Source organism: Diospyros lotus, chromosome 5 (genome assembly GCF_014633365.1).
Source record: "Diospyros lotus cultivar Yz01 chromosome 5, ASM1463336v1, whole genome shotgun sequence".
Lineage (NCBI taxonomy): Eukaryota > Viridiplantae > Streptophyta > Magnoliopsida > Ericales > Ebenaceae > Diospyros > Diospyros lotus.
Window position 1 is genome coordinate 41,174,665 of NC_068342.1, and position 22,879 is coordinate 41,197,543.

The 22,879-nt window shown below is 38.0% G+C and overlaps 1 protein-coding gene across 3 annotated transcripts in view; it reads right to left on the reverse strand.

Moving 5' to 3' along the window:
• The window catches only part of LOC127802432 (probable ubiquitin-like-specific protease 2A), a 124,910-nt gene that overhangs the window by 55,720 nt on the left and 46,311 nt on the right, over positions 1-22,879 (reverse strand). For 2 of the 3 annotated variants that reach the window (XM_052338235.1, XM_052338237.1), the window contains exons 5-12: positions 12,142-12,330; positions 11,992-12,061; positions 10,816-10,924; positions 9,817-9,888; positions 2,540-2,668; positions 1,438-1,638; positions 1,292-1,347; positions 1,126-1,219 (exon numbers count right to left, since the gene is read on the reverse strand). In XM_052338235.1, the coding sequence (XP_052194195.1) occupies positions 1,126-1,219; positions 1,292-1,347; positions 1,438-1,638; positions 2,540-2,668; positions 9,817-9,888; positions 10,816-10,924; positions 11,992-12,061; positions 12,142-12,330 (920 nt within the window). The remainder of the gene's footprint in view (positions 1-1,125; positions 1,220-1,291; positions 1,348-1,437; positions 1,639-2,539; positions 2,669-9,816; positions 9,889-10,815; positions 10,925-11,991; positions 12,062-12,141; positions 12,331-22,879) is intronic. The other variant, XM_052338236.1, reaches the window with a different exon arrangement.

The window sequence follows — 22,879 nt, forward strand, 5'->3', positions numbered from 1 at the left end:
TGCTATGACAAGCTTGTACATTCCCTATAGCTGTAATCGGTTACAACATGTGAGGAGGGAATCCTAGCTATATATGGATACTCTCTCTCCCTCTCGAGCATCATTGAGAAATATTATCACTATTCTATTGAATTCTCCCTCAATTCTTCCTTTCTCTCTCAATTCTTTCTTATTTCCCTCTCCCATTCTCTAAAATCCTAAGTCAGTCCCTCGGGACCTGACAGGTGGTTAGATAAGTGCTTCCTTATTTTAAGGAAGTGGGGTAGTGGAGTAGTGCTTCTCTTATATTGTATATATATATATATATTTATTGAGATAGTGTACTGGAAATGTATCAATTTTCCTTGCTAAATCCTAATAGTTCAAAAAGATAAGATGAGGGAGTCACGATTAAGATGGTTTGGATACATAAGAAGAAGATTGATGGAAAATATGTTAGCCAAGTGGATGAACTGGAGAAAAAAAATAGCAAAAGGAGATGAAGCCTAAAGAAAATTTGGTGGCAAACCCTTAAGACATGACATGGTCTAATGACCTAACAGAGAATATGGCTATGGATAGAGCTTATTGGATATGTAGAGTTCAAGTAGCCAACCACACCGAGTGGGATTAACCCTTGTGATTGTTGATTGTTGTCATATTAGAAGACAATAAAATATAAGTCATAATGCAAAAAAAACTAAAATTGATTAATATGTACTGAATCATGATTTAGTCCACAACAGGTAGTACATTTCCAGTAACTTAAAACTGATTCCTTACATATAGATTTTTAAAGTAAATAATATTCTCCATTTAATTGATCCATGGTCTAACCATTACTTGCTTCCATAGTGAGACACCAGCATCTTACTTGTCAAAGACTACTTTTCACTTTTAGTTCTGTTTCCATTACTTTATGTTTTTGGGTTTTGATTGTGTACTAATGGGATGCAGCTGCCATAGTATGGGGCAAATGGAGGAATGGGAAGGTAAAAATGACACAGCAGGGATGCCTCCGTTTTCTTAATGGAGCAGGCAAAGAGGAAATGTAACCAATGCTAGGTTCCCTCCGATTTAACATGGATTTCAAGCCAGTGAAGTAAGGAGGTGGCTGCTCATGAATATGTACCGAAAATCGATTACCTTTGAATAAGATTCTTAAGTCCTCTGTGGCTTCCTTCAATAGAATTCAAGTGCAGAATACATGGTACCCTACGCATTTTCTCCACATGTTCATCTGCATGGTAGCTACAGAAAATGAAGCACAGAAAATTGCAAGAAATAAAGCTTGCAATAACAAAAGCCTTGCCTTCACTATTAGTTACATCACCAGGATGGCAAATGATAATCAAACTCCAGTGTAGACTGTCAGCAAGAATAAACCATGCATTAGAGAGCATTAACATAAATGAGAAGTATCTTGCATGTAAAGCCATGATCAATTTCATTCCATACCTGAAGTTTACAGGAATAAAAATATAATCCTTTTCAAAAAGATTCACTTTTCTGGTCCATTTTTGGACACGTTGAAAAGCAGCCCTTCCTTCACAAGCCCAAGATGGGACTTTATCTAGACCAGCGAGCTTCCGAAAGAAAAAACTATTGAAAAAGTGGAACTTTTGCCTCTTCTCTGGTGATAATTTTTTCCCTAGATATCTGCCAATTAATCAAATGTAACATCACATCAACTAGAATGTTAAGACAAGCACCAACCCATCAGAAGAACCCCCTTGGGAGGACCTCAACCAATCACCCCAAGAGAGAGAGAGAGAGAGAGAGAGAGAGACAGTACTAGGAAAAGATGACACTTGATAAATATATAACAATACAAACAATGATCTGGATCAGAGCTCAAGCGCTCTGAACAACATCTAGTGACATATAGTGATCCAAATCAGAGATTTATCCTCCAACTTCTATCTTAACTTCAAATAGACCTAATCCTACTTTATTTTGGATAAAAATGAACATATTCCTAATCTCCAATACACCCTCAGTTTACAAGTATCGAGAGAGGGTCATATTTGTACACACAACCTCCCCTTGCTCGTTGGCAAGGAAGCTATTTCCACAACTCAAACCCGTGACTTTCTGATCATAAAGGAGCACCTTTTCTGTGAAGACTTACCCTCTAATATAAACCTATTCCTATTTATTTTGGATCCTTGCCATTGTTCTTTCTCTCCAAAATATATATTCATTCCTTGATCTGTATAACAAAGTGTGCCCACTTGACATGAGTGATATGCATATCTACAGGACAAGCAGGTTGTATTCTCCTATTACATTGAAAAATCAATACAGTCCATAGTCTAATCGACATTACATATTACATCCATCATAAATTCAGCCCTCTTAGTAGTACAACATTCTTTCCCTTGCCTTGTTATCTATTGCAGGTTTTACATAGGCATTTAATTGCTAGAAACACGTAAGCCCTTAAAATAGATATGATTTCTCAATAAACAGAAATTATGCATCAGTCTAATAAACCAAAATCTTCAAGCTTGAATGAAATTGAACATGTTCAACAATGGAATACTGCACCAACACTTACTTTATATAGAAGTCAATGATAGTATCATTGAGGAATGTTTCAGGCTTCAATAACTCAATGTCTCTCTTACCAATGGAAACAGGATCAGGATCTCCTTCAGGATAAATAACTTCAAAGGAATCACTGGGACTGGAAGAAAGCATATTGGTAAAGAGGAAAAGGAGAAAAAAATCATAAGTAAAAGAAGAAAGAAATCTATCCTAACAGAAATTGGTAGTTTTCTAGTAAGGAACAAAACATCTATAATTGCAGTTTTTATAACATTGAGCAAATTAAGTTGGAAGCAAAAATAAAAATTATGCCAGAATTATAATTATCTTGTGGTACACCACTATGTAACTCTACCACTAGAAACTTCAAAGTGCAAAACTTGACAGCAGTGGTGTAACTATACTCAACCTAACAGTCGTATGAATTGCAACTGCAGAACTACTTATTGTTGACAAGTGTATGTTCGCCTTATTTTTGGGTTTATGACTGCCTTAAGTCAGGCATTGTGATTAGCATGATTGGTGCCGATTTATATTTTTCCTTTTTAGTTTCAACTGCTTGTGTCCAAAAGGTACTGGTAAATTGGGGGGGAGAACAAAGAGTGATGGAAGGAGCACTTCTCAATGCTATTCAATGAATTTGGAAAAACAAAATACTACATTAGGGCATCTTAGGAATCCTAGAAGGATAGAAATTATATATTCTATAGACATATTTGTCTGAAGGAAGGGAAGCAAACCATAATAACGATGAAAATGGTACGACAGTTAAACTGGATAATATATGATAGAAGCATGGAAATGCATTGGAGAAAGCATTTTGCGGTTAACAAAATTATTCAATGTGATTTTCTCGGAATCAAAGAGAGAATTAGGAGCAGTTGGGTATAGTGCAGTATGAAGTAGTGGAAGGTTATTTTTTGACAGTTAATTAGTAGTGATAACAGCTATAAATAACTGCTGGATAGCTTTATTGGAAGTATTAAGCTAAGCCACAGTGCCGAGATCATCAGAAAATATATTGGAAGTTTCTATCATTTTCTCTCTATCTGTTCTCTATTCTTCCCCCCTACTTTCTCCATAACTTCTCTAATTTTTCTCTATTCTCTGTTTCCCTCTGTTCTTCTCTCTGTTTCCCCCCTCATTTCTCTCATCTCTCCTCTTTCTTCCTTCTTTCATGAATGTCAACTAGAAATCCTAGATTCAAAACCTAGGGTCTTGACAGATTTTTGATTGAAGAGAATGCATAATCCCAAAAAATCCTCCCCCCCCCCCCCCCCCTCCTTCCTTCCCTCTGACAACCTCTTTGTTTCAGCAGTAAGCTTGAGGCTTCAAGGGTTCCTCACTACCTCAATCTTGTTTTTTTTTTTTTTATCAAATGTAAATATATATATAAAGATCAAAATATACAGTATACATCGGGCATATCCAGAATGACAGAGGCAACAAAACTAAAGCCCTTGAAAAAGAGTCTCATACTGGATCAAAACATGGGAACACAAAGAAAACATAACTTTGTATACACAGGTTTTAATCCTATATGAAATACTCTCACTACAAGGCTTTAAATTATCAAAAACACTCCGATTTCTAGCAACCCAAATGTGGTAGACCGTGGCTACCAAAGCCATCCTTTTAACACGACTCTGCCAAGAAGACCCTCTGGCTTGCCTCTGAATACACTTTAACGCCCTTGATAGTGTTGGCATTTTGCGAGAAAGGCCTAGCCAAGCCCTGATCGAGCCCCAAATGTTCGAACTAACATGGTATTGAAAAAAAAGATGTCTCAAAGACTCTTCAGCTGTGCCACACATAGGGCATGACCGATCGATATTAAGAAACGAAAGCCTGTCCTTCGTGAGAATTTTTGCCTTGGCACACAGCCACAAAATCAAAGCTTGCTTAGGGATCAGGTGGGACTTCCACACCACTAAGAACCATCTGACTCTTTGACCCTTAGGCCTGAAATAATCATACGCTGCCTTAGACCTAAAGGCCCCGTTCTCACTCCAACCCGATATAATGGCCACAACGCCATTGAGGGTTCCTCCATCTTGTAATAAAGAGTCCCTGATACACAACAATTTTTAGAATAAGGATGAATCATCCTCTCTACGCTCCCTTTCCCAGATGGATATTGTCCCTAAGTACTAGTGGCCAATCCATTTAACCCATAGAGAATCCTTCTTGGAGTGAGAACGGGGAACCTCAAGGTAGAAAAGAGTCCAAAGCAAAGAAGAAGACTGTAGTTGATGTGGGCTTCGGTTGTGGGCTGGCACATCAAGATAAAGGAGAAGAAATAAAAGATAAAAAAACAAGATAAGACTCCTAATCAAGTAGGAGAAATTATAGGAATAGATTTGTAAATTATCCTGTAAATATTCTCAATTATGTTGCTTATCATCTGCTAGAAGTTAGGAATTGATAGCATAGAAAGCTGTATATAATTCTTAATTCATGAGAAATTAAGAATGGTTTGATTTCCACCAAATCAGTCTCTCGTTTCTAGGTTCCATACTTTAGGAACCAAATTTGTTCATGGTATCAGAGCTCGCGGCTCTTCGTAGTCCAAAGATCGGAATTAGATGGAGCCCCAAGATCGTGAGAATGCAGCCCCAACTGCAGCGGAGTCTTCCTTGAGTTCGGATCTTCAACAACCAGTGACTTCAACTGCTGGAGCGCCTAACAACACTCTTTCACTAGATAGTCATACTTTGCATATCACCCAACATAGGTTGAACGGAAGAAACTTTAGAGAATGGTTTCAATCCGTAACCTTGGTGATTAAAGGCAAAGGGAAATATGGCTACCTCACAAGTACAATCCAAACTCCACCAGAAAATTCAGTAGAATATCAAAGATGGGAGATAGAAAATTCGATTTTAATGGCTTGGATTATCAATTCAATGGAGCCCAAGATAGGCCGACCCTATCTATTTTACAAAACAACCAAAGAAGTGTGGGAGGCTGTTCAGGAAATCTATTCTGATCTCGAAAATACAACTCAATGCTTTGAGATTAGAGTTGCAATTCGGAATACCAAGTTGGGCAATCTTGGAGTGACTGAATACTACAACAACCTAGTGGAACAATGGCAGGAGATGGATCTATTTTATGATCCTAGCTGGAAGTGTGCAGATGATAGCCAAAAGTATAGCAAGATGCTGGAAAAAGAGAGAATTTTTTATTTTCTCCAAGGGCTCAATCCAGATTTAGATGAGGTAAGAGGAAGATTATTAGGTGCCAAGCCTTTACCATCTCTCCAGGAGGTGTTTGTCGAGGTCAGACGAGAGGAAAGCAAGAAAAGGGTTATGCTACCAACAACCGAACCTAATTCAAGATCAGCCCTTACTGCTACAAGAAAGGAAGACATTCCAAAGGATAAGCAATGGTGTGAACATTGCAATCGGTCTTATCACACCAAGAGTACATGCTGGAAGTTGGAAGTTGCATGGGAAACCCCCAAACTGGAAACTGAGACCAAAGAAGGAGAAGGACAGATCGGCTTATGCAGCAGCAAGTGTACCCACTAGTGAAAAAGGAACAGGTATGGGATTAACTACTGATCAAATTGACTTCTTACAGAAACTGTTACAAAGCTCATATATTGCAAAGGAATCAGATGAGGCAGCACCAAATTATTCAGCATCTATGGCACAAAAAGGTCAGTTTCTTTCTCTGGTAGCTAGGAGAAGGAATAAGAGTCATTGGGTAATAGATACCGGGGCATCCGACCACATGACAGGATCTACTACTACTCTTGATAATTTTCAGATAGGAGATAAGGATCTAACTGTTTTGATGGTTGATGGGACTCAATCATTGGTGAAAGGAAAGGGAAGTGTTTGTGTTGCTGATTTATTACTTGAATCAGCATTGCATGTGCCAAACCTAAGTTGCAATTTGTTATCAGTAAGCAAACTAATGAGAGACTTGGATTGTATTGTAACATTCTTTCCTTCATATTACATTTTTCAGGACCGATCCTCGGGGAAGGTGATTGGCAGTGCTGAAGAGAAGGATGGACTTTGCTGGCTTTCTAATAATAAGGAGTCTCTTAGTCATTGCATCCTTGCTAAACAAACTCATAGTACTTATCAATCAGTCTCCTATACTCCTTCTAAACCTTTTTATTTGATCCATAGTGATATATGGGGACCAGCTAGAGTACCAAACCTAAATGGGGCAAGATGGTTTATAACCTTTATTGATGATCACACAAGAGTGTGTTGGGTATATTTGATGAAAGAAAAATCTGAGGCTTGTGCAATCTTTCAAACTTTCCATAAACTCATTTTAAATGTTTTCCAGTCCTCTATTTGTATCCTTAGGACTGACAATGTCCAAGAATACTTCCCTCACTCGTTTACCCAATATCTTACTACCAATGGGATCTTCCATCAAAGCACTTGTCCCTATACCCCTCAATAAAATGGAATAGCTGAAAGGAAAAATCGACACTTGCTTGAGGTGGCTACATCTCTTATGTTCACAAGTTTTATGCCTAATAGATATTGGGGGGAGGCAGTCCTAACAGCTGCCTATCTAATTAATAGACTGCCTACCAAAGTCTTGAAGTACCAAGTCCCATTGCATAATCTCACTTCCATCTTTCCCCATGCTCGTATTCTAAATACTCTTCCTCCCAAAGTACTTGGATGTGTGGTGTATGTCCATCAAACCAGTCCATATCAGCATAAACTTGAACCAAGAGCATTAAAGTGTATATTCATTGGGTATTCTCCTACCCAAAAGGGTTATAAATGTTTCTGCCCTACATCACAAAAAGTCTTCATCTCTTGTGATGTAACATTTATGGAGAGTAAGTCCTATTACTCAAATACCTCTCTACAGTTGAAAGAAAATCATTGGGATCCAGCAGTACCTATGCCTATTTCATTACCTATACCTCAGCTTAACCCAAATAATGTTTTTAATCAAACTGTTGCAGTTGATCCTTCTCAGCCAGCATGCTCTAAACCTAATCACCCGAGCCTATCATCTCCTCAAGAACCCCAAATCCCAGCTGAATCTATGGAAACTGATTTAGGGGATAACTTGAATCTAGAAAAGCCAATACAAGTCTACTCAAGAAGAGGTAAACGTCCAGCTCCTCAAAACTGCCAACTGCTAGAACCTAGGGAAAGTCCAGTGAATGAGGAAGAAGTTACAGCTGTTGACAGTGACTTGAATCTCCCTATTGCTGTTAGAAAAGGGGTAAGATCATGTGTAAAGCATCCTATTTCAAATTACTTGACATATTCTAGGTTATCTCCCGAATTCAAGGCTTTCACCACTAATTTAGATACAGTGGCTATACCTTGGAATATTCAACAGGCATTAAATGATCCCAAGTGGAAAGAGGCAGTGATGGAAGAGATGAGGGCACTAAAAGGCAACCACACATGGGAATTGTTGACTTTTCGGAAAACAAGAAGATTATAGGTTGCAAATGGGTATTCACCATCAAATACAAATCAGATGGGAGTGTGGACAGATACAAGGCCAGGCTGGTTGCCCAAGATTTCTCTCAAACCTATGGGATAGATTATGAGGAGACATTCGCACCGGTCGCAAAACTAAATTCTATAAGAGTGCTGTTATCTATTGCTGTAAATATGGATTGGGAATTGTTCCAATTTGACATAAAAAATGCTTTCTTGAATGGGGAGTTAGAAGAAGAAGTATATTTGCGGATTCCACCTGGTTTTGATACTGAAGAAAGTGGAAAGGTGTGCAAATTACAGAAATCTCTCTATGGATTGAAATAGTCTCCAAGGGCATGGTTTAAAAAATTCAGCTCTACTCTCATTAAATTGGATACAAGCAAGGTGATGCCGGCCATACTCTCTTTGTTAAACATGCTGCTAATGGAAAAAAGTGTATCTATTGTGTACGTAGATGATATAATTATTACAGGAGATGATATTCATGAGATAGCAGCCCTGAAACAGAAGTTGAAAGAAGAATTTGAAGTCAAAGATTTGGGTGAAATGAAGTACTTTCTTGGAATGGAAGTAGCAAGGAGCAAACTGAGTATAGTTATCTCCCAACGAAAATACACTCTTGATCTCCTAAAAGAAACTGGAATGTTGGGATGCAAACCTAGGTATACTCCACTAGAAAGAAATTGGAAATATGTGAAAAAGGATGATGATTTGGTGGTTGATAAAGATAGATATCAAAGACTTGTAGGGAGGTTAATTTATCTCTCCCTAACTCGCCCAGATATAGCATATGCAGTGAGTATTGTTAGCCAGTATATGCATGCTCCAACTCAACAACATATGACAGCTGTGTATCACATATTGAGATACTTAAAAGGAATTCCTGGTAAGGGACTGTTGTTTCAAAAGAGCGATGAAAGAGGGGCTGAAGGGTTCTCTGATGCAGATTGGGCTGGATTAGTAATAGATAGTCGGTCAACATTTGGATTTTGCACTAAATTATGGGGAAACCTAGTTACATGGAGAAGCAAAAAACAATCAGTAGTAGCAAGAAACAGTGCAGAAGCAGAATTTAGGGCAATAGCTCAAGGCATATGTGAGCTTATTTGGTTGGTGAGGCTTATGGAGGACCTACAAATACCTCTAACTCAACCAACGAAACTATATAGTGACAGCAAGTCATCCATATGCATTGTTAATAACCCGGTACAGCATGATAGAATAAAACATGTCAGGATTGATCGCAACTTCATCCAAAGAGAAATTAATGAAGGAGGCATAAATCTGCTTTATATTCCTACAACAGAGCAGGTAGTAGATGTGTTGACTAAAGCCATGTCAAGATCTCGTTTTGAGACCCTTATCGACAAGCTAGGAATGAGAGATATCTATTCCTTAGCTTGAGGGGGGGTGTTGGAGAGTCCTAGGATCCGAGGGAACCTCAAGGTAGAAAAGAGTCCAAAGCAAAAAAGAAGACTACAGTTGATGTGGGCTTCGGTTGTGGGCTGGCGCATCAAGATAAAGGAGAAGAAATAAAAGATAAAAAAACAAGATAAGACTCCTAATCAAGTAGGAGAAATTATAGGAACAGATTTGTAAATTATCCTGTAAATATTCTCAATTATGTTGCTTATCATCTGCTAGAAGTTAGGAATTGATAGCATAGAAAGTTGTATATAATTCTTATTTCATGAGAAATTAAGTATGGTTTGATTTCCACCAAATCAGTCTCTCATTTCTAGGTTCCATACTTTAGGAACCAAATTTGTTCAGGGGAAAGTTCAGTCAGTAACATAATATCACACGGGCTTAATCAAAATATGACTTAACTTTTACTTACATGGAAAAGTAATGCTTTGACAAGAATATGTTGTTCCCTGGACAAGCATCTCCAATCCTTGCTTTGTTAGTACTGAATGAAATAGAACAAAAAGTTAAAGTGATAGAAGCACTAGATTAAAATTTTTGTCATTTATATCAATGATAATTCATGTTCCCATTTTTAAAAAAATGCTCAAACCAACTACTAGCCAGAAGCACCTTTGTGACCAAACCAATATTGCCTTTCAGTCAGCCACAACAATATTTTACACAATACCCATCATCAATAGCATTAATAACCAAGAAGCATCACTAAAATTGATAAATGCAACATCAATTGGTTCCAATAATGACAATTCAATTCATTTGTTGGCCAAGAAAGAGAGAAAAACTAAGGAAGCATCTTCCATGATAACTAAACAAGCACAAACACTTCTTGTTGCATATCAAACACTCTACCAACATGATCTATTTTTTTTTTTTCAATTCTCTTAAAACGAGACTTTTTCTTTTCTTTTTAACATTGAAAGACACCTGTGTGCATGCAAGGGTCATGCATCTCCATAGTTTACGCAAACAAGATCTATATCAGAAGTTTAAGCAAATTGAATTTATATTTATTACTCACCATCGGGATTTCTAGAGCTCCAAATATTTGAACTTGACCATAAGTAAGCTTTTAGAAACAGTAATTCATGGATAAAGATGATAGGAGAGCTAGAATATATGCAGTGAATTCTACCTAGTGGGATTAAAATAAATATTAAAAATTTTATTCACATTTTTCCTCATGTATAGAATGTGAATCATTCTTGTGTGCGTAAAGAACCCATAGTTGTTCTACATACCTTCTTTGTCATGTCATAATTTTTTAATGTAAAAAAATATAAAAACATAATTTTTTAAGTGTCATATCATAATTTGAGAACAAAATATGTTATACTTTTCATATCGGTAAATGTGAAGGAAACAAAATACAAAAGCGTACTTGTAAAAGAATGTAAATTAAGTAACTCACTAAAAGAAATGTTTCCATTTGGCTTTGTATCTCACATCCAATGATTTGATTGCTTCCTGCTTTTCAGACCAATTTGGATCAAAAACTGCAAACTTCAACTCTGTAATGCCTGCATATTCAATGCGTATTAGCTTAAAAAATGTGTTGTGCTAAAATCAGACTTTTCAACAAGAAATATATGGTCAACAGCCATGACTGCTTTTCCAGATTCTGGACAAGTGGATTGCATCTTTTACAAGAACTTACTAAGAGTCAAAGCCTGGAAATAATAATCAAACTCTATGTTTGGTTACTTTTAGAGTCTGTTAGCTCAAATGTTGTTATACAACTAGATCCTCAACTCTCTTGCCTTCTCCAATCTGAGAACAACCAGAGTAGAAACATTTCATGGTGAAGCATATATTTCTTTTGAAAGGATGAGGCCACAAGTTATTTGAAGATTTCAGTGCCTCTTAGAAGGACCCATAAAAGGCATCATCCACTAAGGATAATCATCCCCTTTTGTTACATCACCAATTGTCCCCAAAGCTTAAGCTACTACATGATACATACTCAAGATGCCTAAAAAATGTATATTAAAATGAGTATCCCTGACCCCATCTGCAACCTTTTTTGTACCACGTCAAACAACCTGACAAAAACTTAATTTCTAGAGAACTAACCAAACTAAATGGAGCAGGGGAAAGAGATTATATCATCCTTAATCATCATAAACTCAACAACTTAAGAAGCAACTTAGCTCCTATGAATTCTATCTTTGGTGTGTGCGTGCGTGTTTTTTTTTTTTTTTTTGGGGGGGGGGGAGCAAACGAAGTCAAAAGGGTGTTTGCAGAAATGAGTTCCAATAATTTGTATAATTGAATGAGGTAGGCAGAACCGTTGACATTCACCAAATGGTGGTAATTCCAACTTGTAACATTAATATATCCTTGTTCCTCTTCTCAATGCATCATTGAAAAGAGACAAAAAGGAAAGCAATATTGAAATGTACGAGAGCACCCTTTTGTATACCATATGGGAAACTCACATATAACAATAAACACCACAGTATAAACAAAATAAAGAAGAGAGCTAAGCAACTTGGCATGAAATTTTAAAGCCAGATGGATTAAACACAAGACCAATCAAAGGTGATTCCATTTATACAAACCAAACAAGAAATATACAAAACCTAACTTGTATTACTTCTTTCGGCTACTTCTCGATCATTGGCTGTTAAACAGATGTTTACCACAGCTGTTTGAACCTGTCCTTGACAATAAAACAACTAAAGTTATTCATATGAACAATGAAAAAGTTACGCAAGGGAATGCAGTTGTAGCTCACCTGTCCACACCACTGTGATTCAATATCAATGATATCATCTACTGTCCACTCAAGACTAACAGGTCCCTTGATTCCACATTCTACTGACCCCTCAAGTTTGACCAAGCTCCAGGAAAATGTTAACTGAGACTTGGAACAGTACATATCTCCGTATATGATATAATCAGGGGAAACAACAACAGTGGCATCCTATGAAATAAAAAACAAGAAGATGGGAAATAAAAGGAATGAAGAACAAGCAAACAGACATAATTCTAATTAGTATACACTTACAACTAGCAATTTTCTGAGAGCAGTAAATTCATGCTAAAAAATATAACTGTAAGAAAATAATTAGGAGAGAAAACCCTAAGAGATTAGACTCTCTGATGCGGTCACCAATCAAGACTCGGCCCAAGGCCGACCCAACTAAACCGGAACAGTATCACCAAAATAGTAGTGCCATAATGTTATTTTAATACTTCTTAAGTTTCAGAATTCTACTTGATTTAGGATTCTACTTTATATTTCTACTTGATTTAGGATTCTACTTCATGTTTCTACTTGATTTAAGATTCTACTTCATGTTTGATTAGGGTTTTATTTTTATTAGGATTCGAGTTAACTTTTATTTATGATTTATTTCTATTAAGATTCTAGTTGGATTTTGTTTTCCAAATATTAGATGGATTTGGATTAGCCAAATACTATAAATATGCCTAGGATCTAGAGTTTGTAATCAAGTTTTAATCAATCAAATTTCAGCAACCTATTTGGGTTTTCTTAGCAAAACAGTCTTGTTTTTGCGTCTTCTTGAAAGCTAAGTTTCAGCCATTGAAGTTTGCTCTTTCAAGGCTTTATTTTGGTGTGTTTTCTTCACACTAGCGCTACACGCTGCGTCAGGTGGTATCAGGGCGGTTAATCAACCAATAAGATGGCCAATCTTGAAGGTAACGGTAGCAACCAGCCTCGTGACGGTGATCAGGGGTTGTCCGCAATTTGGAGAGCAATCGAAGAACAGCGGGAAGTAACTCGTACTATCCAGCATCGATTGGAGCAACATAGAAACCAATTGGGCACCTTACTACGAGTTGATGATGACAGGAACCTGAATAATGGGGTGAATCAAGTTGATATTCCTACCTTTAGTGGAGATCTTGATATTGAGGGGTTCCTGGATTGGATCACTGAGGTTGATCGTTTTTTCGAATACATGGAGATCCCAGATGAACGACAAGTAAAGTTAGTGGCTTACAGGTTGAAGGGCGGTGCATCTGTTTGGTGGGAACGATTAAGAGAAACGAGATTGAGGGAAGGCCGACGGCCGATTCAGACATGGAGACGAATGAAGCAGCTGTTAAGAGGTAGGTTTTTGCCCCCTAACTATGAACAATATATGTTTGAAGCTTATCAAAGATGTGCACAGGGAATGAAGAGTGTGAATGAATATACCTTTGACTTTCTGCGATTGGCGGAGAGAAACCAATTGTCAGAAAGTGACAATCAACAAGCAGCTCGTTACTTGAATGGATTGAAGCCTGCTATTCGTGATAAAATTGGGGTTCAGATGGTTCTGAGTGTGCAAGAAGCAAGGAACTTAGCTTTAAAAGCTGAGTTAATGTTGAGTGAGAGATCTCGTAATGACAACTATCATCAGTATAGTGGGAATGAAAATAAACAACCAGCTTTTGATAAAGGCAAGTCGGTTCAAGGAGCGCAACCTTCCAATCCACCCCATACAATCAACCCTAATAAGGCTACAACGGGGGGAAACATTCGAGGTACTACTTCTAATCTTCCAAAGTCCCCTAATCCTTATGCAAAGCCTATTCTTTTAAAATGTTTCAAGTGCAATGAGGTTGGGCATCGATCTAGTGATTGTCCAAGGAGGAAAATAGTTAACATTGTAGAAAAGGAAGAGGTAGATGTTGCTGAAGAGAAAGTATATTGGAGGCCTGATGGGGAGGATGACGAAGAAGATTATGGACACGGGCAATATACCTGTGTAGTGAGGAAGTTAATGCTATCTCAAAAGAATGAAGATACTACTCAACGGCATAAGCTTTTTCGCACGAGGTGTACGGTGAAAGGAAAAATCTTTGAGCTGATTATTGATAGTGGAAGTCAGGAGAACATCATAGGAAAAGACGTGGTGGCAAAGATGCAGTTAACTCCTGAAAAACATCCAAGCCCTTACATGATTGGATGGATCAAAGAAGTTGGTGGCATACATGTGGATGAACATTGCAGGGTGCCTTTCTCTATTGGTAAGTACTCCGACGAAGTCTATTGTGATATTGTTGATATGGATGCTTGCCATATTTTATTTGGGAGGCCTTGGCAATTTGATGTGGATGCTAAGCACTCGGGTAGGAAGAACACATATCAGCTTGAGAAAGAAGGTGTGCATTATACTTTGTTACCCATAGTGGAAAAGAATCAAACCAAAGCTTCTAAAGTGGAGCTTGATTTCGAAGATTATGTTGTCCCAGCAACCTCAACTTTTGCAAACTCAGGTCTGATTTATGCTGCTAACATGACAGAAACTCCAAGGTTATTGACTCATACTGGGGTATTTTCCAGTCCCGATGGCTCAAGCATTGCTTCGCAACCCAAGGATGGTGGTGTTTCCTTTGATCGACTTGCGACTTTAAAGGAGATGGAGGTCATGGTAGCAAATCCTTCTACAGTTTATTCAAGATCTGGCATGGTTGAATCGAAGGCAATAAGATCTACTAGATTAGAGAAGCGCTTAAGATGGAAGGTTCAACGTTCTCAATCTAATAGTAATAATGCAATGGAGGCAGAAGGCAACAAACATGGCGATGATTGGACCCATGCCAATGCTGATATGGCTAAGAAGGGGAGGAATGTCTTTGCTCATGTTCCCTTAGCAGAAAAGTTCAAGCAGTTTAGGAAGATGTCAAGCAAAAGTTGCACAAATAAGAAATATAAGGCGACAGCTGACAAGCATAGGAAGCACAAGGTATTTGAGATTTGAAGATGAAGTTATGATCTTTTTGAAGAGGGAACAAATTCCAGCAGGAAAGCAGAACAAGTTCAAGCCAAAGAAGTATGGTCCTTACAAGATTTCAAAGAAGATCAATGACAATGCTTATGTTGTGGATTTGCCTAATCATATGGGTATTTCTAAACATTCAAGTGGCTAATCTCTCTTCGTACTTATCGGATGTGGATTTGTCCAAACATGATCAAAATTCGAGGTCGAATTTTTTCTCAAGTGAAGGTGAATGATGCGGTCACCAATCAAGACTCGGCCCAAGGCCGACCCAACTAAACCAGAACAGTATCACCAAAATAGTAGTGCCATAATGTTATTTTAATACTTCTTAAGTTTTAGAATTCTACTTAATTTAGGATTCTACTTTATATTTCTACCTGATTTAGGATTCTACTTCATGTTTCTACTTGATTTAGGATTCTACTTCATATTTGATTAGGGTTTTATTTTTATTAGGATTCGAGTTAACTTTTATTTAGGATTTATTTCTATTAAGATTCTAGTTGGATTTTGATTTTCAAATATTAGATGGATTTGGATTAGCCAAATACTATAAATATGCCTAGGATCTAGAGTTTGTAATCAAGTTTTAATCAATCAAATTTCAGTAACCTATTTGAATTTTCTTAGCAAAACAGTCTTGTTTTTGCGTCTTCTTGAAAGCCAAGTTTCGGCCATTGAAGTTTACTCTTTCAAGGGTTTATTTTGGTGTGTTTTCTTCACACTCGCGCTACACGCTGCGTCACTCTCTTAGCTTACTATTTATAATAATAAACATAATGGGCCTTAATCTGCGGGCTTAACCTATGGCCAATTACAAAGCCTAATATATACAAATAAAACACACAAAATATGTACAATTATACTAATAATTCTATTAACAAAGGAAGATGGAGAAAATGATTTTCTCTATATTCAATCTCATATTGTTACATGGATTGCCCCTTTGGTTTTATAGAGGAAGCGAACAACATAAAAGAAAAGGATAAAAAAGGAAAGAAGAAATTACCCCATTAAGGTACCTATTGGAATGTAGGGCATACAAATTACCCCATTATCAATTTTCTCCTTAATAAAGTGCTTATCCACCTCTACATGTTTTATCCTATCATGGAGTACTAAATTATGGGCAATGAAAATCGCAACTTTATTATCACAATAAACCATAGCTAATAAGGGAATGGAGACCCTTAAGTCCTCTAGATGTCTTTTTATTCACATGACCTCACAAATCCCGTGGACAACTGAACAAAATTCAGCTTTAGCACTACTTCTAGCCACCATGTTTTGTTTCTTGCTCCTCCAAGTGACAAGATTACCTCCCACTAAGGTGCAATATCTCGATATAGATCTTCTATCAGTAATACTGTCTGCCTAATTTGCGTCAGTATAAGCCTCTATGTGAAGATGTCCACGTTTTCTGAAGAGCAAATCTTTTCCAAGAGTTCTCTTTAGGTACCTTAAAATTCTGTAGACAGTTTCAAAATGCTGTGAACTTGGTGAATACATAAATTGACTTACTACACTTACTGCAAATGCTATATCAGGTCAAGTGTGGGACAAATAGATGAGTCTGCCCACAAGTCTTTGATATTTCTCCTTTTCTACCACATCATTGGCTTCGACAGGTTGTAGCTTCAAATTAGATTCGATGGGAGTTTTAGCTATCATACACCCGAGCATTCCTGTTTCAATGAGTAAATCCAGGACATACTTACGTTGGTTGACAAAGATTCCCTCCTTATATATTGTAAACTCCATCCCAAGGAAATACTTTAGGGGTCCCAAGTCCTTAGTCTCAAACTCATATGCTAGTTTCCTCTTAAGTTCTTCAATCTCTCCCCTGTCATCACCAGTCATTATTATATCATCCACATAGACAATTAAAATAGCCTTCTTACCATCACCAGAGTGCTTGAAGAACATTGTGTGGTCCGCTTGGCTCTGAGTATAACCATAGCTTTTTACTGCCTTTCCAAATCTTTCAAACCACACTCTTGGAGACTATTTCAGACCATACAAGAATTTTTTCAGACTGCATACCTTGTTGGTATTGAGGCTCTTCTCAAATCCAGGTGGGAGGTCCATATACACTTCTTCCTCCAAATCGTCATTTAGGAAGGCATTCTTTACATCGAGTTGGTGTAGAGGCCAATCTTGGGCCACCACGAGAGAGAGGAGGACTCAAATAGAGTTTATCTTTGCCACTGAAGCAAAGGTCTCTTGATAGTCGATGCCATATGTTTGGGTGAACCCCTTGGCAACAAGTCTTGCCTTATACCTCTCTATGTTTCCATCTGCCTTACATTTTACAGTGAAGACCCATTTACAACCTACAATTGTCTTACCTCTCGGTAGCTCCACAATCTCCCAAGTCTCGTTCTTTTTAAGAGCATTCATCTCCTCCTAGAGCATCCTAAATTGTTCTTGGTACATAGCTATTGGACAGTTTTTGATAGGACAAATATTTTGCAATAGGATATTTAGTACAAGATCTTACTCATTTTCTAGTGACAATGGGGACATCAAGATCAAACAAATCAACTGAGGAAGAATTTGAAGGAGTAAGTTTAGAATTACCTTGACTGGAAGAAGGACCATCATTCGAATATGCCAACTGCTTAGTTACTGGAAGGATATTTGGATCAATAGCATTTCTCTCAGATTTTCTTCTGATATAAAACTAAAGCTTAGGTTTCGGATCACTTTGATCCGTTTGTAGTAATTCTCCCCTTGGTTCCGACTCCATTATGCTTGGCACCAGTGAACTAGACGCATCCTATTCTTTATTGTTTTGAGCACTAGTTTCCTTGAATCGTTTATCAAAGTGGGGTGGAGTATCAATCATATCAAACATATTTGGATGAGATTCAAAAATTTTCAAAAGATTTTCTTCTACAGGTTTAGAAATTTAAAAAAAATTATCTTCTTTTGCAATATTCTCCCCCTGAAGATGTTTTTTGGTAAAATAGGATTGATTCTCCATGAAAGACACATCCATGCTTATGTGAGTTTTTTTTTGTCAAAGGATTAAAGCATTTGTACCTTTTTTTTGTAGAAGCATAACCAACAAAAACACATTTTTCAACCTTTGGATCCAATTTGGATCGAAAAATTTGTGGAATGTAAACAAAGCATGTGCATCCAAAAATTTTTAAAGGTAGCTTAGAGTACAACCGACTCATAAGAAATGTCTTTTTTAGGAAATTTAAAGGTGTCTCAAAGTTTAAGACTCGAGTGGGCATTCTATTGATTGGATAACAAACAGTTAAAACATCTCCCTAAAGGTATTTTGGGACATTCATAGAAAACATAATAGCCCTAGTTACCTCACGTAAATGCCTATTTTTTCGTTCAACTATACCATTCTGCTAGGGAGTTTCACGACACGTTAATTAATGGAAAATACCTTTCTCTTTCAAAAAATCCCCTAAACATTCATTGAAGTACTTTGTTCCATTATCAAACTGAAGAATACAAATTTTTGTTTGAAATTGGGCTTCGATCATGTAAAAGAAATCTTTGAAAACTCTTGTCACTTCGAATTTCTTGGTAAGCAAATAAACCCAACATAGTCTAGTATTATCATCGATAAAAGTTACAAACCATCTTTTGCCAGATAAAGTGGCTACCTTTGAGGGTCTCCAAACATCACTATGAATAAAATAGAATGGTTTTGAAGAATTGTAAGGTTTGGAAACAAATTAAATCCGATGATTTTTGGACAAATGACAGCTTTCACATTGAAACTTAGAACAATCCACTACTTTAAACAATTTAGGAAATAGGCATCTTAAATAAGGAAAACTATGATGGCCTAGCCTAAGATGCCATTACATTATTGGATCAGAAACAGAAATTAAACTATTACCACTTAATCTGTGAGATTTTTTATTACCGAAGAAATCCTCATTGAAGTAGTAAAGTCCGTTTATCTCTCAAGCACTGCCAATTGTCTTTCCTGAATTCTGGTCTTGAAATAGGCAATAAGAATCAAAGAAGGTAATGCAGCAGTTAGAATCTTTTGAGAGTTTATTGACAGACAAAAGATTACAAATAAGTTTAGGAACATGAAATATTGATTAAAGATCAATACTTTCAGAGATTTTAATGAGGCATTTGCTAGCAATAGAAGAAAAATTGTCGTCTATTATCCTTACTTTTTCACTACCTGAACAAGGAGTATATGAATCGAAAAGATTAAACAAGCTGGACTTGTGATCAGATACCCCTAAATCAATGATCCATGGAGTGGATTTTAAGGAACTTGACAGGGCTAAAGGAGTTCTACCTGAATGTGCCAAAGAACCATTAAGTGTACCAGGTAACAAATTGGACAGTAACAATGTCAAGAGTTGATTAAACTGCTCTTTGTTGAAGGAACCAAATGTGGAGGGAACGTCCGACATGGTAGCGGTAGGGACCGATGATCTATTGACTAGTCAGTGACTGCAGATTGTAGATCCAATCATCCTTCGCCTTTTAATCTGAGTTGGTTGGTTCGCTGCATCTATCTGGAAGATCTGGTAGTTGGATCTAGCTTAATGAGTCAACTCTAGTTGACCAAATTTGAAGTGGGTCATTGCTCAGCGGGTTGGATCTGACCCAAATCTAGCAAGGATCTGGGTTTGCTAAAACTGTTGCCAGCAACAATGGAGAAATCCAATCAGCAGCGGTGGCTGAATGATGGCTCAAACGACCGGCGGACTAAGACAATGGCAGTCGATGCGAAGGACGACGACCGAATCTGAGTGACAAAGGTGGTCGATCTGGATGGCGTCGGCCGATGGTGAGGCCACTGCGCCCGCGAATCTGGATGTTGGGGGCTGAATTTGGGCGACAACAATGGTGGTGACCCACGAAACTAGGCACCCAAATCTAGGCGATAGCAGCCGGGGATGGTGCAAATCGTGGTTGTGACGGCTGAATCTGGGTGAGCTAAGAGCAGATCTGGTCGGTGGTGGTAGCGACAACGTCGTGGCCGGAGAAGGGAGACGGATTTGGTGACGACGATACAGTCTGATGTAGCAACAAACAAGCTCGTGGTCGTCTTCGTCGATGATGGCGGTCATTTCGATAGCTGTCTCCAACGGTTGTTCTTCTTCCTTAGTCGGTAATGGTGATAGTATTTGGCTTCCAACGTCTGCAGCGATCTCTGGCTGCTTCTTAACTCTCGACTTCTAGACGATGAAAGCCAATTCTTGGGGTATGGCAGAGGGATTAAGGGCGGCTTACGCCTAGGATTTCACATAGAACAACTGTGACTGATGGGCTGCTAGGGATTCACAGTCAACAACTATGATTTAACTCCTTATTCCTACTCTGATACCATATTAACAAAGGGAGATGGAGAAAATGATTTTCTCTATATTCAATCTCATATTGATACATGGATTCCCTCTTTGGTTTTATAGAAGAAGAGAACAACATAAAAGAAAAGGATAAAAAAGGAAAGAAGAATATGCCTAAGCATATACTCTATCAGTAAGATATTTCTACAAATTCTAGTACTCCTCAAGCTGGAGCATATATATCATATGCACCAAGCTTGTTACAAATATATTCTACTCGAAGACCCTTTAGAGACTTGGTGAAAACATCTACAAGTTGATAATTGGAATAAACAAACTTTGTAACAATAACACCTTCAACCAACTTCTCTCTAATAAAGTGACAGTTAATTTCAATATGCTTGGTCCGTTCATGTAACACTGAATTGGAAGCAATGTGTAGCCTAATTATCACAAACAAACTTCATAGGGGACACTTCACAAAACTTGAGTTCTTACAGGAGTTGCCTAAACCAGACGAGCTCACAAGTTGCATTAGTCATGGGATTATCGGTAGATTGCAGAGATCCCTAGAATTTCAAGAAAGCCTCATAGTCAGTAGCAGGCAGGGTTACCATCAGAGGGCCCAATGATGGACTAGGGTCACTCAGTGCAACGTAAGCCGCCCGGGATGTCTAATATGCAAGAGGGGCAACTGGTCTACCATGCTTCTTCCAACACTTGTCTTCCTCATGCCCTTTCTTTTTGCAAAATTTGCACTGAGGGCGAGAGCAACTACCGGCCCAGCCCTGATTACCACCTGAAGTCTAAGATATAAGAGCAGAGGCCTTGGGAGGGGTACCTGTAAAAGCACCAGTAGAGGAAGAACTGCCAGCCATATTAAATAATCTTTTGTATGTATCTTTCATAGTAGGGTTAGTGGACCCAATCAAGATCTGATGGCAAACAACCTTGAACTCAGGCTTGAGACCAGATAAAGTAAGGACCATGAACAGTTTTTCCCGTTGAGAATCATGAGTGACTTTGGAAGCAGCGTATAAAAGAGCTTCAAACTCCTACATGAGAGAACGCATCTAGCCCAAATAGGATTCCATAGATTGACCATAGTGGATGTTCTTGATAGTGTGGACAACAGTATAGAGACGTTAAATGTCGATAGTATAATACTCAGCGGCATCCTTCCAAACCTCATAACAAGTTTCAAATGGATGAAAGAGTTGCAAAATAGATTGGTCAATTGAATTCCATAAAATATTACACAACTGAACATCAACCTGTTCCCATTTAGCCTTGTTGGCTGCGTCAACATCCTCTGCTTTCTTGGTGAGATGGTCTGCTTGTCCCTACCCCTTAAACCACATCTTGATAGAAGTTGTCCATGAGAGATAGTTGGCAGACCCTATCAACTTGTCAGAGGTGATAACAGGGGTCCCTATGTTGGAAAGGGTGAAGGGTTGAAATGCAGATGAGGCACCAAGAATAGAGTTGGCATCACTCAAGGATGACATGGTGGGGTTCAGGCGAACAAACTAAAACTCCAGTGTTTAAAAAATTGTTAGGTAATTGATACACACAGATTAGGATGGTTTTTGGGAAAACGGACACCGGGGATGGGTTCATGAGACTTAGTCAAGGTTCTAGTGAGAAGACAACAAGATTTCGGTAATGCATGCGCTCCCACGTGCTGGCGCGTGGCGGCTCCAACAACGAAGGGTCTTTGGTGGTCGATCGATCTAACAATGGCAAACCCTATGGTGGTGGCAGTGTTGGTAACCAGTGGCTGGACAGTGGAGTTCGAACCTTGACAGTGGCGGCGAGGAGAGAAAAAAAGAGGCTTTTTTTAGGGTTTGGAGACCACTGGAAAAGATACACAACGACGGCTTAGGGTTTTTCTCACCGGTAGCTCTAATACTATGTGACAAAATAATTAGGAGAGAAAAATCTAAGAAATTAGACTCTCTTAGCTTACTATTTATAATAAACATAATGGGTCTTAATCTACAGGCTTAACATATGGCTAATTGCAAAGCCTAATATTTACAAATAAAACACACATAAAATATGTACAATTATACTAATAATTCTAATAATAACTCATAAAAAGAAACCACTAGATACTTATATATACATCTCAAAATTCTATGCAGTGCAGTGAAATTAGATGAGTTACACGATATATAAGATAGCAGCAAAAGAAAGTGGATTAGGATGTCTATGTCCTGCCACCGGAACCATGTCCCTTGAACAGAAATGCGACTTGATGGGAAAAATATTTTTAGGTTCCAATAACAGCTCCCAAAGAGTCCACATCCAATGCAACCAAAGATTTGTTGATAAAACCCAGATAGGCAAAGTATACAAGTTGAGGCAATAGGATATGTTCAGCTGGTGATGTTATGCTTGAATGAACCATAGAACATGAACAAGGACAATACTTATGTGAACA